Source organism: Strix uralensis, chromosome 2 (genome assembly GCF_047716275.1).
Source record: "Strix uralensis isolate ZFMK-TIS-50842 chromosome 2, bStrUra1, whole genome shotgun sequence".
In the NCBI taxonomy this organism is placed as follows: domain Eukaryota; kingdom Metazoa; phylum Chordata; class Aves; order Strigiformes; family Strigidae; genus Strix; species Strix uralensis.
Genome location: NC_133973.1, coordinates 40683939 through 40704176, shown reverse-complemented (window position 1 = coordinate 40704176; position 20238 = coordinate 40683939). Strand labels below are relative to the sequence as shown.

At 42.9% G+C, this 20238-nt stretch overlaps 2 protein-coding genes across 2 annotated transcripts in view; one reads left to right on the top strand and one right to left on the bottom strand.

The window, feature by feature from the left end:
* LOC141939210 (amine oxidase [flavin-containing] A-like) overlaps nucleotides 1–8363 on the top strand; it is a 38257-nt gene extending 29894 nt beyond the window's left edge. Inside the window, exons 9-15 of the mRNA XM_074858492.1 lie at nucleotides 261–357; nucleotides 1903–1956; nucleotides 2837–2894; nucleotides 3326–3423; nucleotides 4893–5004; nucleotides 6477–6539; nucleotides 7003–8363. Coding sequence (XP_074714593.1) covers nucleotides 261–357; nucleotides 1903–1956; nucleotides 2837–2894; nucleotides 3326–3423; nucleotides 4893–5004; nucleotides 6477–6539; nucleotides 7003–7158 — 638 coding nt within the window. The 3' untranslated portion in view covers nucleotides 7159–8363. The remainder of the gene's footprint in view (nucleotides 1–260; nucleotides 358–1902; nucleotides 1957–2836; nucleotides 2895–3325; nucleotides 3424–4892; nucleotides 5005–6476; nucleotides 6540–7002) is intronic.
* An 8154-nt stretch (nucleotides 8364–16517) lies between these two features.
* LOC141939209 (amine oxidase [flavin-containing] B-like) overlaps nucleotides 16518–20238 on the bottom strand; it is a 57718-nt gene continuing 53997 nt past the window's right edge. The window contains exon 16 of the mRNA XM_074858491.1: nucleotides 16518–18002. The gene's annotated coding sequence lies outside the window, so the exon portion shown is untranslated. The remainder of the gene's footprint in view (nucleotides 18003–20238) is intronic.

The following is a 20238-nucleotide window of genomic DNA, read 5'->3' as shown; positions in this document are numbered from 1 at the left end:
GCAACAATCCACAGAAATTCCTTGCTAAGTAATAATGGAATTTAAATATGACTTTTATAAGTCTGTGTACAAAATTTCCCAGAGTCAGAGGGAAGAGAGGAGTGTTACAAAAAAACCACTTCAGATGTGGGTATTATTGGTGATGAAGGAATTACTGTGCAATTCCTTTTATGGATAATTTTCCTTGCTCATTACTATCAGAAACAATGATCATCAACAAGTTTCTCTGGCAATCATTTTGTTTTCTGTTCCCCCCTTAGGTTATTGCGGTTCCTTCATCATTGAGGATGAAGAGTCTCCAATTGGAATAACCATAGATGACACAAAACCTGATGGATCTTTCCCTGCCATTATGGGGTTAAGAGCTTCTAGTCATACTTAGAGATGTGTATTTCTTTTTGGATGAAGGAGTGGGAGGAGGAGGAAGAGGGGAAATGGTCAGGTTACATCAGTGGTGCCCACTCCCACGGTCTTCATAGATCAAGGAGAGCACTTCTGACAAGCCCCTTGTGCTTCTCTAGTTGTATAAGCTTTTAGGTGAAGCTTCTGCTACAAATAGCCTAATACAAAGGACATGGTTGAGAAGGAGTTGCTGAATTTTAAGCATTCAGTTAGGTTTTTTTTTGCTGTGGAGTAGATTTAGAAATAAATCCCTTTCTTACCTAGCTTTGTGAACCTGTATTTGGGTTATGCTGGGCATTGTATTTAGTGCCTGGGCCAAAATGAAAATACAGTTGTCCAAGAAATCCTCATTTGCCTCTTTTCCCCATTGAGCTGAGGCAGGACAATGAACATCAGCTGGTGGCTGAGCAAGGCAGCAGCTGTGCAGTGAAGAAATCAGGATTCTGAAGAAACTGCCAAGTAAAAAAGTTGTAGTTTGGACAAACAGATGGGAAAATATGTAACAGCACTGACTGCCTTTTAAAATAGTTTAAGCCAATATGAACAAACAATCTTTACAAATGTTTTCACTGTGATCTGAGGTGAGACTGACAAAAAAAGGCCAAGAGAAATGTCAGGCAACTACTCCTTAAGTATCTGGCAAGGAAAGCTTGCCACTTCTACTGAACTGTACATTTTTATGGGCATGTTCAAGGCTTAAAAAATTCCATGACCTGAGAGCAATAAGCCTCCTCCAAACCCCATATGGCAAGCAGTTTCCTGCTTTCTCCTTGTGGATTTATACAACTTTCTAAGAGAGTGCTGAGACATACTTCATTCCCTGGGTATCTCCACTAAGGTCAGATGAACTAATCGCCAAATCTGTTTCCTTCAAGCTGAATAAATATTAATTCCTGTTCTTACAGGGCTGGTCCATGACACTGTGCAGTGCTTGTCAAAGCAGCAGGCTCCCATCACTTATTAACACCAAGGGCAGTGGTATGGCCTGCTGTCTGCGAGACTTCAAAAGCTCAAGAAAACTCAGGGTCTCAGTCATTTTGTATAAGACCTAGGGTATAAGAGGGTAGGAAGTGCAGGCTAGTTTGCTGGACACTGTCATCTCTCTGCCCACTTTGGGTATAACTTTGCTCTCCTGAGTCGGTGGGGATGGAGAGCTCATTCCCACTGAGCAAAATGAGGCCAGTGCTGGCAGCTTTGAAATCAGACTTGCAATCTGCAACTCTCTCATCTGATAGCTGTGAGGCAGTCTTCTGCACCTGCATCCTGGGAATGCACGCTCTCCCTTTCAACTAACTCCCCAGGATACCCTGCACAGGCCTTCTCACCTGTGTGACCTGTAATTATGAAGTAAGTGATGAGGTATGATGAAAAAATGTCAAGCCCATTACGTACTGGTAGAGTGCTTTGCTCGTCTTTTTTTAGTCATTGCAAGCAAGAGATTGTGAATCAGCTGGGGTGCTGACACTGCGTGGTATTTATATGCCATATTTTTCTTTTCAGTTTCATCCTTACCAGAAAGGCTGTTAAACTGGCCCATCTCAGTAAGGAAGAGAGGTAAGAGTTCAGAAACTATAAATGTTTCAGAAATAAAAGTCTGTTCTCTGGAGTGCTTCCCCACAGGAGTATGTGTGTAGATATGTGTGTGCTGGAAATTGGGGCAAAAATTGAGCTTTTAGCATAAACAGACCAAGACACTAATGCTAATATCCATCCAGTTATGGATATTTCTGAGTTTCCAAGTCCTGCCCTCTCTTCCATGTTATGACTTGTCAGTTCTGTGTCTCCATGTGAACTGAGAAGATTTTTCTGAAGATATTCCCAGACTGCAACCCCACTGAATGATGCTTCACACCAGCGATATAGGGAGTGCTGACATGCATAGCTTTGGGTGTCCTTCACATTCAGACTGGGTGATAAAATTTTTCAACCTCTATGTTTACAACAGTATGGTTTCTCCATTAGTCTGCAAAATGAACAAAAAGTGCTTCTAAATGTGATTTTTGGTGCACAAGCAAGTGAAAGAGGAGTTCTGCTTAGGAATATGAGTAGTATTCTCCAGCTCATATTTTGTTCTCAGCTATAGTAAATCTGTAGGGATTTCATTGATTTATATTGCTTCTCTTCTGGTCTTACACCAGTGAACATGAGAATGAATTGGCTCTGCATCCTAAAATAACTGTATAAAGATTTATTTTTTCAGACCTCATTGCCAAAATCAACCTTAATTTCCCATTCCCTGGGTCCATTTTGGGTGTCATATTTAGGCATCAGCATTTGAAATATGTATATTAAGATAAAAACTTGAAATCAGACTCAAAGCCAAACCCAACTTTCTTTCCAGTGTGTAGCAATAAATGCAATTTTTTAATAAGAAGAGCAATAGCTGAGAAGTTTTTTTCCACCCTTTTTTTTTTCTGATTTTATTTTCATATAGGAAGAAGAAGATCTGTGAAGCATATGCCAAAGCAATGGGGATGGAAGAGGCTTTGCATGTAAGAAATGAATACCTGTTTTCACCTCTGTTGTACAGTAAAGGTGCTCCTTTGTTCTGGAGGATGAAGCCAAAATTCCTGGTCCCTAAAATGTGTACCTAAAATTGCATGTTGTGCCATACAATCTGTACTCCCAAGGGGAGGACAGCAGCATCTAGTAAAGGAAGAAAAGACCTGCCAGTCTCACTCTTTACAAGAAAAGAGAAGGCAGTGCATTGTTTTATTTGTCCTGTCATTTCCCCATGGGAGGCTACTGCTTCTGTAAAAGTGCAAAGATTTGTTTTGTGCAGATGGATAGTATTAGCCAGATGACACGGCACTCCTTTGACAGGTATCCTTAGCCTGTCTTCTCCCTCTTCAAAGGAAATTTGGTTTTTATTTCCAATTTTTCTGCCACTGTTTCACTCTCTCATGTTTGCTAATACTTACAGCCTGTGCATTATGAAGAAAAGAATTGGACCATGGAGCAATATTCAGGGGGTTGTTACACAGCCTACTTCCCACCAGGCATAATGTATTCTTATGGAAGGTAAACCAGAGAATGCTTTGCTTTCTAATTTACATTTCTTAGCTCATGTACAATGATATACCTTATGCAACAAACTTATGGCATATGTAGCATATTGGGGGACTTCCAACCTTCTTTCTGCTCCCCTACTCTCCAGCTAACAAGGATCTTGATACTGACTTTAGTAAGAGTAGAGTTTCTCTTGTGACTTTCAAGGAAACAAAGCACAGTCACAAAGGGACCTGCTAGAGCCAGGAAACCTTTCCCCACTAGGTTACTTACAGTATTTGCTGCTATGCAGTATGTGCAGTAGATATCTTTAATGCTTTCTAAGACCTTGAGGACACACATCTTGGACAGATGAAGAATCTCCACTGACTCTGTACGTGGAGCACCAGGTTCTGGTGAAGCCTGTTGAGTCACTTCACAAGGGGAAGACACAAAGCCCTTACAGGAAAACTCTTACTCTCCTCCCACTCAGCAAAGCCTCCCATGCCCTCCCAGTGCAGAATTGCTGTATTCCTAAAGGAACGTGGTAGATAATACTGGCTAATACTAAGTATATCACTGAAAAACCTGTGGAATGCATGGTTCAGCACGTAATAGGAACAACCAGACAGATCTTGTATCCATAGCCAAAGACCAGACAAACCATGTAGCACATCGCAGCGTGAGCTCCTTAGCATGTCCATCATGGAGTTACGCCCTGCCTCTGTGCCAAGATGCGAGTGCAAAGAAGTCATCCTATGCACAGCCTCTGCTGTTGTAATTTATCACATTTGGGTAGTGATGGGTGAGGCCTCTGACCTGGGGAGGCTGGTGTCATGCAGACAGGGAAAACCTAATTGGGGGGTTAGATGGGAGCCCTTAGAGCAAGTACATCTCTCTATGGGAAAGGGAGCTCATTACCTATGGCTGGGTTGACCAGGATGCTAGTGCAGCTTTGCATGGCTGAAGGGCTGGCTTATATGACCCTGCAGGGCAAATGTAACTCCCTGAATGCTGAGGCCTTCAGCTGCCATCCTCTTTTGGCAGGACTTGCATCCAGCCAAGTCCAGCCTCCAAATAGAAGCTGTTATTAGTGACCCGTCACTGCAAAAACATCATTCGCATCCCATTGTAATGGCAGGATAACAACAAAGCTGCCATGCAGAAGACATAAATCTATCAGCTGCACCGCATTTCTGGAGGCTGTTAGGTTAGGATTATCCCTTATCCCAGTGCTAAAATAAGGCTTATATTATTTTACACGGAAACTGGGCATACTGATTTATGCCTTAGATTTTCTCTCTATCAGATCTTGAGTTTTGTGTATGGAAACAAGCAGGTAGTTCTGCGGGGACAGCTTATTGCACCATGCTTCCCAGCCCAGGTCTGCAGGAATTCTGGAGAACTGAAGCTGAGCGCTCCATCAAAGTCCATAAATTGCTTTTAGAAGGATCATCGCCTACCTGTTACTTGTCATCTGACATTCTCCATTTGCTTTGAAGGATCATTCGCCAGCCCATTGACAGAATCTACTTTGCTGGCACGGAAACGGCTACCCAATGGAGTGGATACATGGAGGGGGCTGTACAGGCAGGAGAGAGAGCAGCCAGAGAGGTACATACCATTGGTTTGCTTTCAACTTCTCTATTAAAAGGTTAAAAAGGATTAAGTACAGCTTGGAGGGTCTGATTTTGTGCATCATAGCCTGTAATTGTACAGAGGCTCCTAGAATTGATGGGAAAGAATCCCAGAAAAGGATGTGAACCAAAGCCTTTTTTTTAATCTTTAAACTTTACTTAGTTTGTTATTGAATACAGTGAATCCAAGGATCTTACCTGAATCAGAACATTACACAGTGTGTTGCTGCACTGGAGTCTTAAAACGAAGCTCATGCCATATACCTCATGTCTAGAGGAAAAAGCCCTCCAACCTGATGCTGCCCTTAGATATGCTACCACAATTTCTAACAAATTAATCACTGTACGTTTTAAAAGTAATTTAGTCATTACAAATGCTTGCAGCTATTTTCTGTGCAGTGATCTGGAAATCTGACTACTGTTCTCCTTTTTGATCTATCCCTTCTACTTCTCCTTTTACCAAAGAGTACCATTAGCTCAGCTTTATGAATTCGTAATGGGTGGTTCTGATAATGTCTAAATCTCCTTAGAATGACACGCATTGGGCTGGGTTCCCAGTCACAGTGAAATCCCTTTACAACAGTCTGGAGGGAGGGGAAAAAAAAAAACCATTAAAGGGTGTACGTTACAGTTATAACTACTGTATGGCAGAACCACGGAGCTCTTATTTAAGGGAAAATCAGCCCTTTGCTTCCATTTGACTGAATGTCACATTCACCTTATAATCCTTGTTACCTGCTCTGTTTCAAGTCACCTAATTTCGCTTTTCTTTTCTACATGCCTGTGAGCAGTAGTTACAAATACAGCTAGCAGTCTCTTCTGGAGACGTTCATTTGACTCCAAGAACCTCCATGGTTGTTACAAACAATTTACTCTCAAGAAAAATCCTTGATGAGATCTGTACTGCCTGAATATCCAAGAGATAACTTTGTAATTGTATGCTTTGAAAGCTCCAGGGTTGTGTCTTTTTTCTCTTTCTAGTTTGTGATCTGAGCAGCATCACTCCTAACAGGGTCTGCGTCCTGAGTGTGTGGTGGTAGCCTCACCTTGCTATTTCTCAAACTGTTATGTGAAAAAGCCTTTTTACCTGTACTCAAAAAAAAATTTAAATAAACAGCTGGAGAAGCTGTAGTTTGTGTGGATTTCTGAGTGAAGTCCTACTTTTTACAAATGACTCTGTGAAACAGAGTCCTTAAAACACTGGTTAGGCACACAACTGTTTGATAACCACCTGTCATATATTTACAGAAACTACCAAAACTGCCTCCTTCTTCTCTCTTTGCTGATATAAACAGAGAAATCACTATACATTTTCTGGTTCAAACACTTTCAGCTAGTCACAGCCTTTTATCAATGACACCTTGCTCTGACTTGCTCTGCTTTTCCAAAACTGAAAGTAGTGTGGGTTTTAATTTTTTCTCATGTGATACAAATAATCTTTTCTTCTAGGTATTACACCGTATGGGGAGGATCTCAGTGAATGAAATTTGGATGCCAGAGCCAGAGTCAAAGGTAAGCCAGACTTTCTCATCATCACCCAGTCAGGTGCGCACCCCTCAGTCACGCTGCAGTCCTTGCTTCAGTGAGGTTTTGGTTACCTCATGTGCTGATGGTATTCATTTTTTGACTCATTCGAGGAATATCATTGTCTGAAGGGTGGATGGCCAGCACCCAGGGGCAAGGATCTCAGAGCCTGGGGGACTGCAAAATGCAGGAAATCAGCCTAGTTCTGCCCAGTCCCAGGCCATGGTTTTAAGCCAAATATAACCTCCTTCCAGTCACAAGTAACTCCACCTTCACTCTCCTGTGGACAACAGAAAATGTGTGTTTCACAGCCCTGACCCTCCTTTCCCTGCCCCGATTTGGTCCTTGGGAAAAGCCTGTGATCTCCCCAGCCTAGTGGGGGATGTTCATTGCCTCCCCGCTCACATGGAGAGGGAGACCCTGCAGTGGTACCATCTCATCTCTCCCCCAGGATGTCCCAGCCCTACCGTTCACCACCACCTTCTGGGAGAGGAACCTGCCGTCCGTGCCAGGACTACTGTGCCTGCTTAGCTCTACTGTGTGTTTCACCTCTGTGGCTGCTGCGGGGCTGTTTGCCTATAAAAAGGGACTACTAATTCGAAACTAGTGGGGACCACACGACCAGTGGAAGCTGCATACTCCCTCTTCTTCCTTTTACCAGATGAGTGTTATTTTTGGAGAGAAGTGGCATGGACAGCTGGAAAGGGCAAAAGTTGTTCTTCTTGTGATTTTTCTTTTTAGTACATAATCAATGCATCAAATCTACTGCAGTTGCTACCAGCTAAACAGAAATAAATCAGCTGGGGGGGTGTTTTTCAAATTTGCCTTTTTCTTATCCATTTGTTTTGATTGGACATGATAATATCGATGGTATATTCCTAATACAGGGGAAAATGTAGATCACACCTTTCCCAAAGGCAAAGAGGCCTTGAAGAATGCATTCATTCCCACTTGCTGCTTTATTTTTTACCACATGAGATAATAAGTGCCCTTATGCATTCACCTCAGTTACTAGCTCAGAATATCTGAGGTTATTCCCATAACATCTCCGCTGCACAGAAGAGATTAGCATGCCAATCAGACATAGAATTGCCAAATTAATTTTCAAATGCATTTGATTAATTATTAATCATCACAACGTGAAACTTAACCACGATCTGGATGAAAAGAGGTAATTAGCACAAAGCAGCTCGCTAAACGGCAAGAGAGGAAGCACAAGTGGACTTTATTCTGCCCGCTACTGAACAAACATCTGCGCTTATCTGTTGTGCAGGGTGCCTGCGTCGGTGTGGCACGGCCGTGGTGTGGCTCTCGGTTATTCCGTGGCCCAAGAGCATCGGATCCAGCCCAGCCATTTGCTGTTAAAGGGGAGTGAATTGAATTAGCAAAGTTAAAGCCCCTTCGACTTGCAGCAGGTGCTAGCTGTTATTTTCTGAATGGCAGCAGTTCCTGGCTCCCTGTCAATCTGCTGCCCCTCGTTGTGTTCGTAATCTGTACCGCCTTCCTCCAATAAGGAGAAATATATTTGGGGCTTGAATTACTGCCTTGTAAATTACAGTAATTGGATGCATCTGCCTGTTCCACTCTTACTATGTACATGACACACTTAAAATAATCACTTTAGCGTTTAACTGAAGTCTGGAATATATGTTTCACAACGTACCATCATTATGCAGTCTTTTTGCCATTAAATGTGAGCATTGTATGTGTCCATGAACTCAACTGTCATTCAACATGGGTGAAATGTGCCTTTCAATAGTCCTGAAACATTGATAAGAGGAGCTCTCCTATAAACTTTTCTTCAGATTCTTTCTTGCGTTGTTTTTTGTGAGTTTGTGGAAGGTGGTGTGTCTTTGCACCTGTGTTAAATCACTAGGCACATCATATGCAGCAGCCACCAAACCCGTGCTTTGCTCAACATGGTCCATATGTATATGTCAACAGAAACACCTACCTACCCAAGATGACTTTGCTCCTGGCTTCTGCTTCAACCACATTCATATGTCCTCTCACTTTTTTTGTCCAAAAGCCTTGTAGACACAGTAAGTGCAGACCAGTCTCAGCCTAGGTGCTGGTGGGCTCCAAACCAGAAGCCATTTCTACAGAGAAGGGCTGCTTCAGGTGGCCCCTTGTCATCAGAGGTGAGCAGGTGGTTACGGTGCCAATATTAAGCACCACACAGAAAAAGTTGTACAGACACTACATGTCTCCTGAGCTACTTTGTTCATTGTTCACAGCCATTCTGCGTGAGGATCAGCCAGCCACTACCGGTTTCTCTGGGGGAAAAAAAGCCTGAACAGATTATTTGTAAGACTATCTATATTTTCAGCTTTAGCTTTCCCATCTACTTTGAACTTACACATGCACTTCAAATTACCCACAATGGAAAGGAGAGAATAGTCTCAGTAGGAAGCAGCAACGTTGTATTTTGAACACACTAAGCTGTAGTATTAAATGCTTGTTCAAATGATTTTTGACAGGTCTGTTTAGCATCCACCTTAGGAACATGTTAAGGTGGGAAAAGTCACTAACATGAACTGGTGTTTGTCTCGAGGGCTTCTTGCTGAATATGTTTTCCTCTGCTGAATATATTTTTCCCCCAGCTCCAGCCATTACCGAGCTGGGATTCCTGTGTGCTAGGACTAACCCGTGCAGGCAGCCTGGCACAACCACAGTGCCCACCCGAGGGCTCCGGGAGGGAGCACTGGCTTGCTCCTGGCAAGCCTTTTGTGGTATGAAACAGTTCTGCACGGTTACACACTTCTCCAGGGGGATATTTCCACAGCCTGAAAAACACTGTCCATATCTGTTCAAAAATATTCATCCATACATGTATTTGTGGCAGAGACATTCATTCTTGTGCTGACTTTAAACTTGACATCTGAATTTCATAGCATTTGTGTGCACGCTCAAAAGGAACCCCAAATCATCTGGAATACATCCATGAGCTGACACCATCCAGCCTTGCTTTTCACCTTATCCATGCACATTTCTATTGCAATTTGTTTGGGATTTGAAGTGCAAGTTCAATTCAGCTGAACTAGTCTCAAACTGTTAAACAGGGTGAGATACAATGTTCCCCACTTCACAGGGAAAAAGCAGTCTCACTGCTGTGGGAGTGGTAAGTGGCAAATGGAATTAAATGAAAGAGGTTGATTAAAATTGGCATTTCTGAAACTCCTTGCAGCTCATAGGCACCACGCTGCTGCAGAGGAAGGGCAGCGTTTGTCAGAGACCAGTTTTCTATCCTGCTTTAATGCCCTTTCTGACAATCAGAACAATTTCCCTGTTTAAACATTAAACATTTAGCTTAAATATTAAACAGACAGGCATCTTTCTTAAACCAATTTTGAAACAGAAAGGGACTGAGTTTATCACCGCTGACAACTCTCCAAGTGAGCTGCTGCTGTTATTAAAACTGTGAGGCTGAAGCACTGTGGAAATGCCTCTTTCTGCTGGAGGCTGAGCAGAGTCCTCACCTGGGCCACGGAGTGGGAAAGCCTTTGGTGACTGTCCCTCACCAGGGGTGCTCAGTGCCCCAGTTTTTGGAGGAAGAACCCGCACTCCCTTGGCTGAGGTGGGAGATGCTCTGTCCTCTCAAAGTAAGGGGTGAGACAGGAGAGGCCAAGGCCCACACCAAATCCATCAGCACCAGGGTGGGAACTGAATTGCATTGACACGCCTGGGAAATGGAAAAGCCTCAGGTGAAAAGGCTGCTGTTTGATGCTTGGAAATAAAGCAGAGACTAGAGCAAGCACTGGCAGAAGGAGCAACAGAGGGGGAAGAGAGAAAAAAAAAAAAAATAGACTAATCCTCCATACTAGCAGTGAAATAAGAAGCATCACAGAGCAGATAGATCAGGTGGTCTGAAATAAGCAAGTGAAGATGATGCATGTGAGAGAACCTGCCTGTTTTTTAATTAAATTGCTGGTTTTGCTTACAGATACCACAGCAGCTGTGCCCAAGCCCCTAACAGCATGTCTCATAATTAGCCTTTCAACACCTTTGAGAGACACAGAAATCAGCACCGGGGATGGAGAAACACTCTTGTGAGACTCTCAAGCTTCCCATCTCCTTTGTACCCGGCTCCTCTCAGCTGCAGCTCCTGCCTGTGCAGGGCGACATGATTGCCCCCTCCCTGGCTGCCATCAACCAGCCTCATGGGGACAGGGACCTTGAAACAGGACAGGCTGCAGGCCACCAGGACCTGGATGGGTGGGAGGAGAGCCACTGACTGGCTTTTTTGCACCATCAGCTCAGCAAGGCTTTCCTTCCCTCATCACCTGCCCATCACACAACCTCCAAAATGCCCAGTGCAGGAACTGACAACCCAAACCCCTCTGGTTGGAAACTCACCATGTGAGAGGGCTGGGAAGGGGCCACCATCATGAGAACGAAGCACCGGGTTGCAGGGGCTGCATACTTTTGGCACAGTGGATGTGAACCTCCTCCAGGTCAGGCAACATCACTCCAGTCATGCTCCTTGCATGGGGCAAAGGGGAGGTCTGATCAGATTCACCTGGGGTGCTAAAGGTACATTCAGCCTCAAAATCCACTCTGGGCAAGAAAGAAGTTGCAGCCTGTGCTTGGTCTCTTCGATAGTCATTCACCAGCAATACTTTCCTGTCCACATTTGATCCATCCCCTGGTTTCACACTTGATCTCTTTTTCCAGGATCAAACATACCCCCAACCACCAGTACAAATTAACATTCTGTATTTGCATAAAAATACCACCCATGGAGCTGTGCCAACATTGTGCAGTCTGATGGGCCATAATGTGCAGGTTTCCTACCAGTCAGCTCCCATGTCCCCTTGACCAGCTGCCTGACAGCAAGGGCTTTCCCTGGCCAGAAACCACACCGGGAACAAGCTGGGGACTGGTCTTACATTCTCTGCACAGAGCTCACCTCCCAGTTCCTGACAGCAGCATGAAGAAATAGAAAAATGGACAAACCCAGGGAGTCCTCTTCTGTGGAATCATGATTTTAGTCAGTTCTCTTCTTTTCCTTTTGGGTTGTTTCTCTTCCATGGAGTGGTTGGAAATAATTTTGCTTTGCAAATGTTCCCTGCAACAGTTGGTTTCCACACACACAGAGAAAGCAAATTTCATCTTGGTGAAAATCCAGAAGGGGAAATGAAATGTGCTCTTTGTTAGTGAACTGTAACTTTTTCTTTTCCCTCTCAGCTCCTGCACTTGGCAATCAACGCTTCAGGCTCCAGTTGCAATTCCTGTTCTGCTCTTTATTTGTAGCACTTGACTTCCCAGTTTCTATTCCCTGTTTCTTGCTCGCTTCGGGGTTTTTTTGGCCTCATCTTATCTAGCAGAGATAGAATAACTCAGGACACATAGAAGGAGCAGAGAAAAAAGTTTCCCAGGTGAGAGCACATTACTTATGAGAGGAAAGGGAAGCTTTAGCAGAGTGGTGCTGGCAGCTTGCTGGGTACCAGAGGTCAGCAGTGCCTCTGAGCTGCCCGTCTCCTCTTCCAGAGGTCCCAGGAGATGTAATGTGCCCCGGCCTTTAACATTGAATGGGTCAAACAGAGGTGTGAGTTTGCACTGCCTATGACCTTACCAAGCACAAGACGATGTAAGACAGACATCCTTCGCCATCTCTGTCTTCCCACTGTTACTCTTTCTCTATGAAATGTAACTGTGAGCTCTGCTGCCACTCACAGTACAAGAAGATAGCTTCCACTCGAGATGGGGTTGAAAATGAAGCAAAGGACATAATTACTGCATGTGTTGGCATTTGGACTTTCATGGCCAGACCCTTCACTTGAAAACTCCTTGGATTATAGCCTGAGCACCATCATTTTCATCAAAACGTTGGTTAAATCCAGGATGTCTGGCCGAATTACAAAAGGCAGAGCCTAGCATTTGTCGGGGGGGGGGGGGGGGAGGGGGGCATTACTGTTAGTAGACACCAGCTGCAGACAGTGGTGCTGAAGCACAGCCAGCTGCCTGCCTGCTGCACAGCAGCATGGCACAGCGGGGCTCAAGGCTGAAATAAAGGCTGCCATCTTCTGGCTATATAATAGCAGTATTTTATCACCTCACAAACAAAAATGTGGCAGAAGCTTAACATTTTGATTTGCAGAAAGGTCTCAGTGGGTATTTCTGCACTGGTGCTTACTATTCCTGTTGAGTACCCAAAATACCGAACTCTGGAATGGAAACACACCAAAGGAGAGGGTTGCAAGTCCCCAGCTTCAAGCCCCAGTTCTCACCCATCTCCAAGCTCCACTATGCCACACTGAAGAAAGCAGAGAAAGGTAGGGTCCATCCCTGCAGTCTCTGCTTCCCGGCACGAGCCAGTCCCTGGCAGAAATCAGGGCAATGAAATGGCTGCTGCACCACCCCTCTGCCAGAACTGCAAGATATCCTCTAAGGGCAGCTGAAGGCTTTGCTGCTGCTTGGCAGTATGAAGGAGCTGGAAGAAAAGCATGAGCACAGATCCTAAATGCACCTGAACACTCCCCTCCACTGAGAAGAGGGTTTCTTTGGGGCAGTTTGCTTTACAGAGAGAGATAGAGGTGTTGGCTCAAATATGGAACCTCTGAAAAAGCACTCTGGTCGAACTCCAGCTCATAAAGAAATTATTGGGAAATAAAATAGTTTCTAATTTAGTTTAATATTCTTGTTCCATTTTGGGCTGAATTGGCAAGCAGAGGCTGTAGTAACATCTCCCCTTGATTTTGATTAAGCGCAAGAATGCATTTCAATTGTTTAAGATAATGACTACACAGCCCAATGGGACATCTCACTGCCTCAGACCTGGAATAGAAGTTTCCACATCTGAAATTATAATGTAATTTCTGCTAAATGCAACACTGCTGTGCAAAGTGTTTTCTTCCAACTTGGAGCATATGCAAATTTGGAGTGAACAGCCCGAGAGCTGACAAGGATGCCTCAGTGCATTATTAATATGCTTCCTTTCCTCCCCTCCTTCCCATCCAAGCATCAGAGCATATTTGAGTGCAGTGTTGAATCCCATTAGACAGCGGTGCAGGAGCGAACCAAGCCATTTGACAAACCCAATCAGCCAAAGGCTGGTGTTTCTGCTGCGTACCACTTCCTCGAGCACTTCTCCAACAAGTCTCTGCTGCCGCAGGGAAATGGCATTCGATGAGACCCCCTCAGTTACTACTGGTGTCCAATGACATTATGCCCTTGGGCAGGTGAGGCTGGTCTGTATTTGCTCAGAGCCTGTCTTCTGTAGGTCAGATGAACCAGCATTGCTTAGGTTTGAATAAGGCTTTTTCCCCCCTCAAAGTTGCGGGGATGGTGGGGAGGGAAGTCTACAGAGCCTATAGATGACAAAGTAAATGGAGCTGGATGGATGTTGATTATTTTGTTATGGCTGTTCGGCTAAGGAGGGATTGTAAGAATTGCTAACAGAAAATTCCCTGTGCACATAGCAAAAACCAACCCTGACTGAAAGCTAATAACCCTTTACGTCTAAATTAGAAAAGGTATCTCTCACATTCTGTCAAAACACAGAGTGAGACTGTCTTTGACCTACAATGGATGTAAATACTCAGAACAACTTCATTTGCCTCTTTCAGCCAGGCCAGGAAGAATGGAAAATTGGGGTAAGCCAGCATGGAACTGGGTAAAGACCCAGTGGACAAGACCCTTAATGTGTGTTTCATAGTTTATCACAGCTATTTAAAATTCACTTTTGAGCTTTTACTAGCCTAGCTTCAGAATAGCTTGTACTGACTGTACAAGTCATGCAAACTAAAATCAACTTACAAACCCTCTTACTCAGGTGTATTTTTTTTGCAGCTTAACTTGGCACTCAGTTGATAACTGAAGGCTTCTCTAGCAAACAGTGCTAATATATATAATATAGATATAATATATATAAAATATAGAATATCATGCCTTTGTTTTTTTTCCAGTGACCAACAAAATCATTGTATAGACTGCCTGCATAAAGGACAGCTATGTATTGACATATTAGATGTGCAGCTACCTATTAACATTGCAATTTATTAACTTGCATCATGTTAGATTCACAAGGCCTGAATTATCCCTGTTTGCATTTCTCCAAAGCTAAATACCCCAGGGAAGCATTTAAGTACCTAATTGCCATCAGTATCCAAAGAGTATCTGTGCCACCTGCACAGGCTGGCTTAGGACACATGGCCTCTGGAAGAGCTGCTGCCTTTCAGCACAGCAGCTGGAGGCTGGACAAGGTGCCCTCAGATGTCTGAAAGGCACAAGGCAACTGCTTTTTTTTTCGCTCCCAAATTGCTCTCTAGGTGGGTAAATATCATGTGCTCTTTGAAAACATCTAACCTTGCCATTAATGTCTTTGCAGAAGAAGTGAAACACATGCATTAGATACGAGTTAATCTCAGGGGTCTGAAACACACAACTGAGGTACTAAAGTTAGAAACCCCATCAACTTAGGTATCCACCTACATGGAGAGCGAGGGAGAGGGATGTGTCTGTAGGACTCCTCCAGTCCTGCATGGGCTGAACCGCCAGGCGAGGAGCCCCTCTCTCCCCGCTCACCACACAGAGGAGGGAGGACCAGCCAGACAAGAACTGTATCTTGGCAACCCCGTTGACAGAAACACCTCAGACGAGGTGGCAAAAACTTGGGTCTTAATGCATTGGTATAAATTAAACAGAAAGCTTCCCCTTGTTTCCAGTAGATACCAAACTGTATCTTTGTTCTGTACAATCTGAGGCCAGTTTTGCCTTTCATTCTTGGATGCTTTTTTTCTGAGGCAACTCTACAGGCCCAAGGGGAATCCTCAGTTCTCGTATTAGAAGTGAGTTTTGTATGATTTAGTCAAATAATTTGCAAATGTGTCCTATCGTCTCCTAAACAATGAGTGGGATTTCTAATTGGTTTCTCAGGAAATCATATTCATCTTCTATAGATGTTACACAAAACGCATTTCTCCTGTATTAATCTGTCCAATTTAATTTTCTGTACACTGCACTGCTAGAAATAATGCTGACAGAGTCTCTTTGACACGCACACTGAAAGCTTTGTAAATAAAGTAAACCACCATTTCAGTACCTCCTCTGGGATGCCACAGGATATGTCTGAACAAAGGGTTAAAGAGGTAGTTCAAATCTGACCCAAGGCAGCAAAGAGTCATAACTATTTGTGAGTTGCTGTGAGGACCTGTGAAATGCACTGATGGTTCTGATAGGCTTCTTAGGGGACAGATGTGTTATAGAGCATGCAAAGGATTAGTTGAGAATATTTGTTTTCATAGTATTTGTGCGCCCTTATAACTTGTAAATAATACTGAAAGTTAAGCCTATACAAAGAGCAGTGCATGCTTTCGAGACGGTTTTTCACATGGATGGTTACGCTTTTTCCAGTATTCATGGACTACTTCCTTGTGAAACACAGGTCCCTCCCCAAGGCCAAATTTGTTCTTCAACTACGTTATCTCTCTAGCACTGACACTGAGCTACTGGGTGAAATTAAGTCAGTGATTTTTTCTTTTCTTCCAGGTATTTTACATTTACACCACACAGTATTTGGTATAAGGTCTGTTTCTTCCCATGTTCAGTTACAGCCACATACCACCTGCCCTTGAATCTCAAGCAGCTATAAAACGTGTCCCTGCCCATACGTGTTGTGGTAAACAAGATGCTGTGAGAGAGTTCACCTACAGCAATAAAAACTAATTCTTAATTGTAAGACAGTTGGCCATCTATATGTTAGGAAGAATTATTACCAAACATGGTTTGATTGTTTCAGTGTTTAGGTTTTTTGGGGGAGGTTGGGGATTTTTTGGCTTTTTTGGGGTTTGTTTGCTTTTTTAATCCTTCTTTCTTTCTTCTTTACAGAGCTTTCTTTACTGAGAAAAGCTGAAAACACCTCACTGGCTTCAGTATGAAATGCAAAATGTTGTGTTACTAAGTAATACTCACCATCACAACCAAGTCAAAAGGAGCTTCCACAAAAGAAAAGCCTCAAACAGTAAATGTGACATGACAATATTTATTGATTCTAATTAAGGTTAAAAAAAGTTCACAGCTGTCAGATAAAAATATCTGCAGAGCCTATTGAAAAGGGAACTTAAGAAGGAAACTAAGGGAGACAGTCACCACAGAGGCACTTGAGAAAATGCTACAGTTATAAAAGGCACAAATTCATCACACACACAGCATATATATTCCTGCAAAGTGAAGTCACTCTTTTTTTCCAAAACACAGAGGCAGGCATCACTGAACACTGACCTGCACATGACCACAGGAGACACGCTATAAGCAGCAGTCTATGACAATGCCTAAATGATTTGACTGTAGGGATACTTTGAAAGCAAGAGTGCTTTGGCCATCTTGTTTTATGTCTATCTAGAACAGACTGTAAGATCAAGGTGATCTTAAGGTGCTGGAGATGGGAGAGGGAATGTTAATCCATTTAAACACAGGTCAGGTTTATTTGTGAGCATTTGTAATCTGTAATTTAAGTGAGTTTGCTTCTTGCTTGAGAGCAGTGGCAGACCTGTTGTCATTTAATCCTGGCTCCCTTTTGCATCCAAGTACTTTTGAAGGACATACAATTCCTTCTTCCTCAAAAATATTTTTCTTTCATGTCTTAAAAAAAAAAATCTTAAAATTTCTGCGTTTCTGTAGTCTACCTCAGTGAAGCAACAGTCCCGCTGAGGACACGGAAATATTATTTTAATAGAGGTCCCTAGCTTCTCCTGCAGGCCTTGGGTTCCAGTGATAGACAATGCTCAGAGATATACTTAATTGTGATTAATGTCTTTGTTGTATTGACAGCAGATGCGCTATTTGGAATCAAGATCTGCACTGAGAAAAAAAATGCACTATTTAAATGAAAGACAAGGGGCTGCCTCGGATGGCTCGCTTCCTTGTTACTGTCGAGTAGTTTATACAATCAGCTTTCAAGTACTTTGGTTAACACAGATTTTCATGCCATGACCCAACATCCTTTGCAATATACAGTTGTGTCAGAACAGTGTACAAGCAAGTAAACCTCTTTTTTTTTTTTTGGAAACTCTTAAGAGCATACAAAATATGCATGATAACACAAATCAGTTCATAAGAGACACAATTATTTCCATGGTTGTTCCTATAATATATTTTACGAAGCTGGTAAACTGCTGAAACTTTCATGATAGCAGATTTCTCATGAAACATGTTAATAAATTAAGAATATAGCATGACTGGTTACCTGTTAAACCAGACTTCATTCCTCTCTTTGAAGGGCTGGCACGAAGAAATTTTAAAAATGTAAGCCAGTGCTAACAGTTCCTTCTACCCATGGGGAAGCAACTTGACTCTCCACCTACATTTGTCAATTTTCTCATCACACTGGCATCCACATACCGAAGTGCCACATACTCCTTTTACGTGGAAGATGTCAAGAAAACAGCAGCAAATCCTTCTTTAATCCCATAGTGGTGATAAACTCCACAGCATAATCGTAGCAAGACATGGCTGTAAAGACAAAGAGAGCATTCCTAATGCATTGGCAGTCTAGAAGGAAGAAGACAGAGAATTTCAAGTGCTAGTACAGATGCTGCAATTCAGACCTCCCAGCTCCATCAAATTTGGCAAGAAATCTCAGAGGATCCAAATTTAATTTGAGATTTCCAGTCACACCTACTTTTAGTTGTGGCAGAATAACATGAGAAATGCTTTGTTGGGGTTTTTCTTCCATTTCTGTTTCACTTTGAAACTAAGAATAAGAAAGGTTTATAAATATATACACTGTGGTTTTTTTGGTTTTGGTCTTTTTTAAATTGACCAGTCTCATGAAAAGCTTTGGTTATGATTCAGTTCAGTTCTAACCATACCTAACTTCTGGTTTTCCTTGGATTTTCTGCCCCTGTGGCACACAACATTTTCTTGTTAGATGGAGAATAACCTGTAGCAGATTGAGGAGCAAAGAAGAGAGATGCACATTTTGGACATGAATAAAACCAATTTATCCTCATTAGTCTCATGGATCTGCTCCCCTTTAGAGATCTGCAGAGTATTTCTAGAGCAGAAGCAGGTCTTGAATTCCAAACAGTTTTGGCAGAGAAATCATCTGCAAATGCAGCAGTTCTTTATATGTTAAGTATGTATTCACCGTCTAGCACCTACAAATATTGGACCAAAACTTTAAAAATGTCTTCCCAAATTTAGGTTCCCATGTTTATTTCTGGCCCGAGAAGTGTCTGAGTTGCAAAAGCTCTGAACTTACACAGTTCCCATTCAGCTTTCAGTTCCTAATTCATTTAGTAAAATCACAGAGAGAAAGCCACGTAGAAGCGCTCTGTTGTAGGCAAATGTCTCAGCCAATTAGTGCTCTATGTGATACAATGAGAAAGGCCATATGTACACAGCTGCACTGTTCTTCTGACTTAAAGATCTTTATGTCTGAAAAGTTCCCCTATGCATTTTAAAAGGCTGTTAAGGAGGATATTCATTTGTGATAAAATCCAGACTGCCGCTACAAGAAGATTTTTAACTGGCACATCAGGTTAAAAAGAATGAAACCTAAGGGCCAGAAACTGATGCACTGCTCAGAAATACTATAGCTTTATAAGTAGTTCAGTGGATTTCCATGGGACTATTTGGAGAATGAAGTACTACTCTGCACAATCAGGATCAGATGCTAGCCCAAAAAGTCTGCCTGAAACTGGCGATACAGTTCCTCTACCATCTGCTGAATATATTATTATACTTCCCTCCATGGCATTTTACTGCAGTGTAATTTTTTACATATTGGCACTGGTTGAAGGGAGAAGTGCAGCAAACAGGCTCAGAAAAATTCCAGACATCTCAAACTTCATGTGCACCAAATCCTGTTCTCAGTTATACCTGTGTCTTCCTGTTTTGTGCTGTGCAGATGTAAAACAGCAGAAACACCTAGAACAAGGTACCATCATGTTGACAGGTAGGCAACCTAAGGTTTCAGTGGCTGGGGGTTTTTGTTGCTGTTTTTTTTTCTTTTTTTTTTCTTTTTTTACATTGTTTGAAAGGTACCAAGCTAGGGAGGACAGAAGCACTTGCATGTGACTATCCTAACCATGGTTCTCTTTGATCTCTCTATCATTTAGATCCTTGATTAGTTGCCAGAAGTGCACAGTCAGTACAACACAGCACAGCAGGCAGAAGTGGAAGTGCTAATCTCATCAATATGGTTGTTCAGAAAGACTGAAGCTCTGAATCAGTTAAGCTGTGTTCAGCATGAAGCAGGTGTTGGGGGGCAGTTAAGTTAGTTTTGTTGTTTCTTTTCAATACTAACACTACATTTTCAAGCCCATTGTGCCCTACCTGGCAAGATACAGCCTCAGGGTGTTCAAAGTATGAATTTAAGTAGATGAAAGAAAGGAAGGAGATAAGAAAAAGTACGTAAAGGAGCTTTTTATGGACAGCTTTACAACTTCCTGGGATAGGCAGAGGTTAATTTGTTCTCCTGCTATCTTGCAGCAACTTAGGGAGCAGGACCTTGGAGGCACAGAGATATCACAGACACGGTTAAAACAGTTTGAAAGGCTATGTCTATATATTAGCAGAAGGTTCCCTGTTCACAATCAGGTCCAACAGCCTGATCTGCCATACTGCTGTACACATCAGCTATAATCTGGAGCCTGCCAGTCTTCTAGGCAGAGGAGATCTGATCCCACACAGGGACAGACTTGACTGGGACACACTAGCTCTACCATTCCAGGCAGTGTGAGCA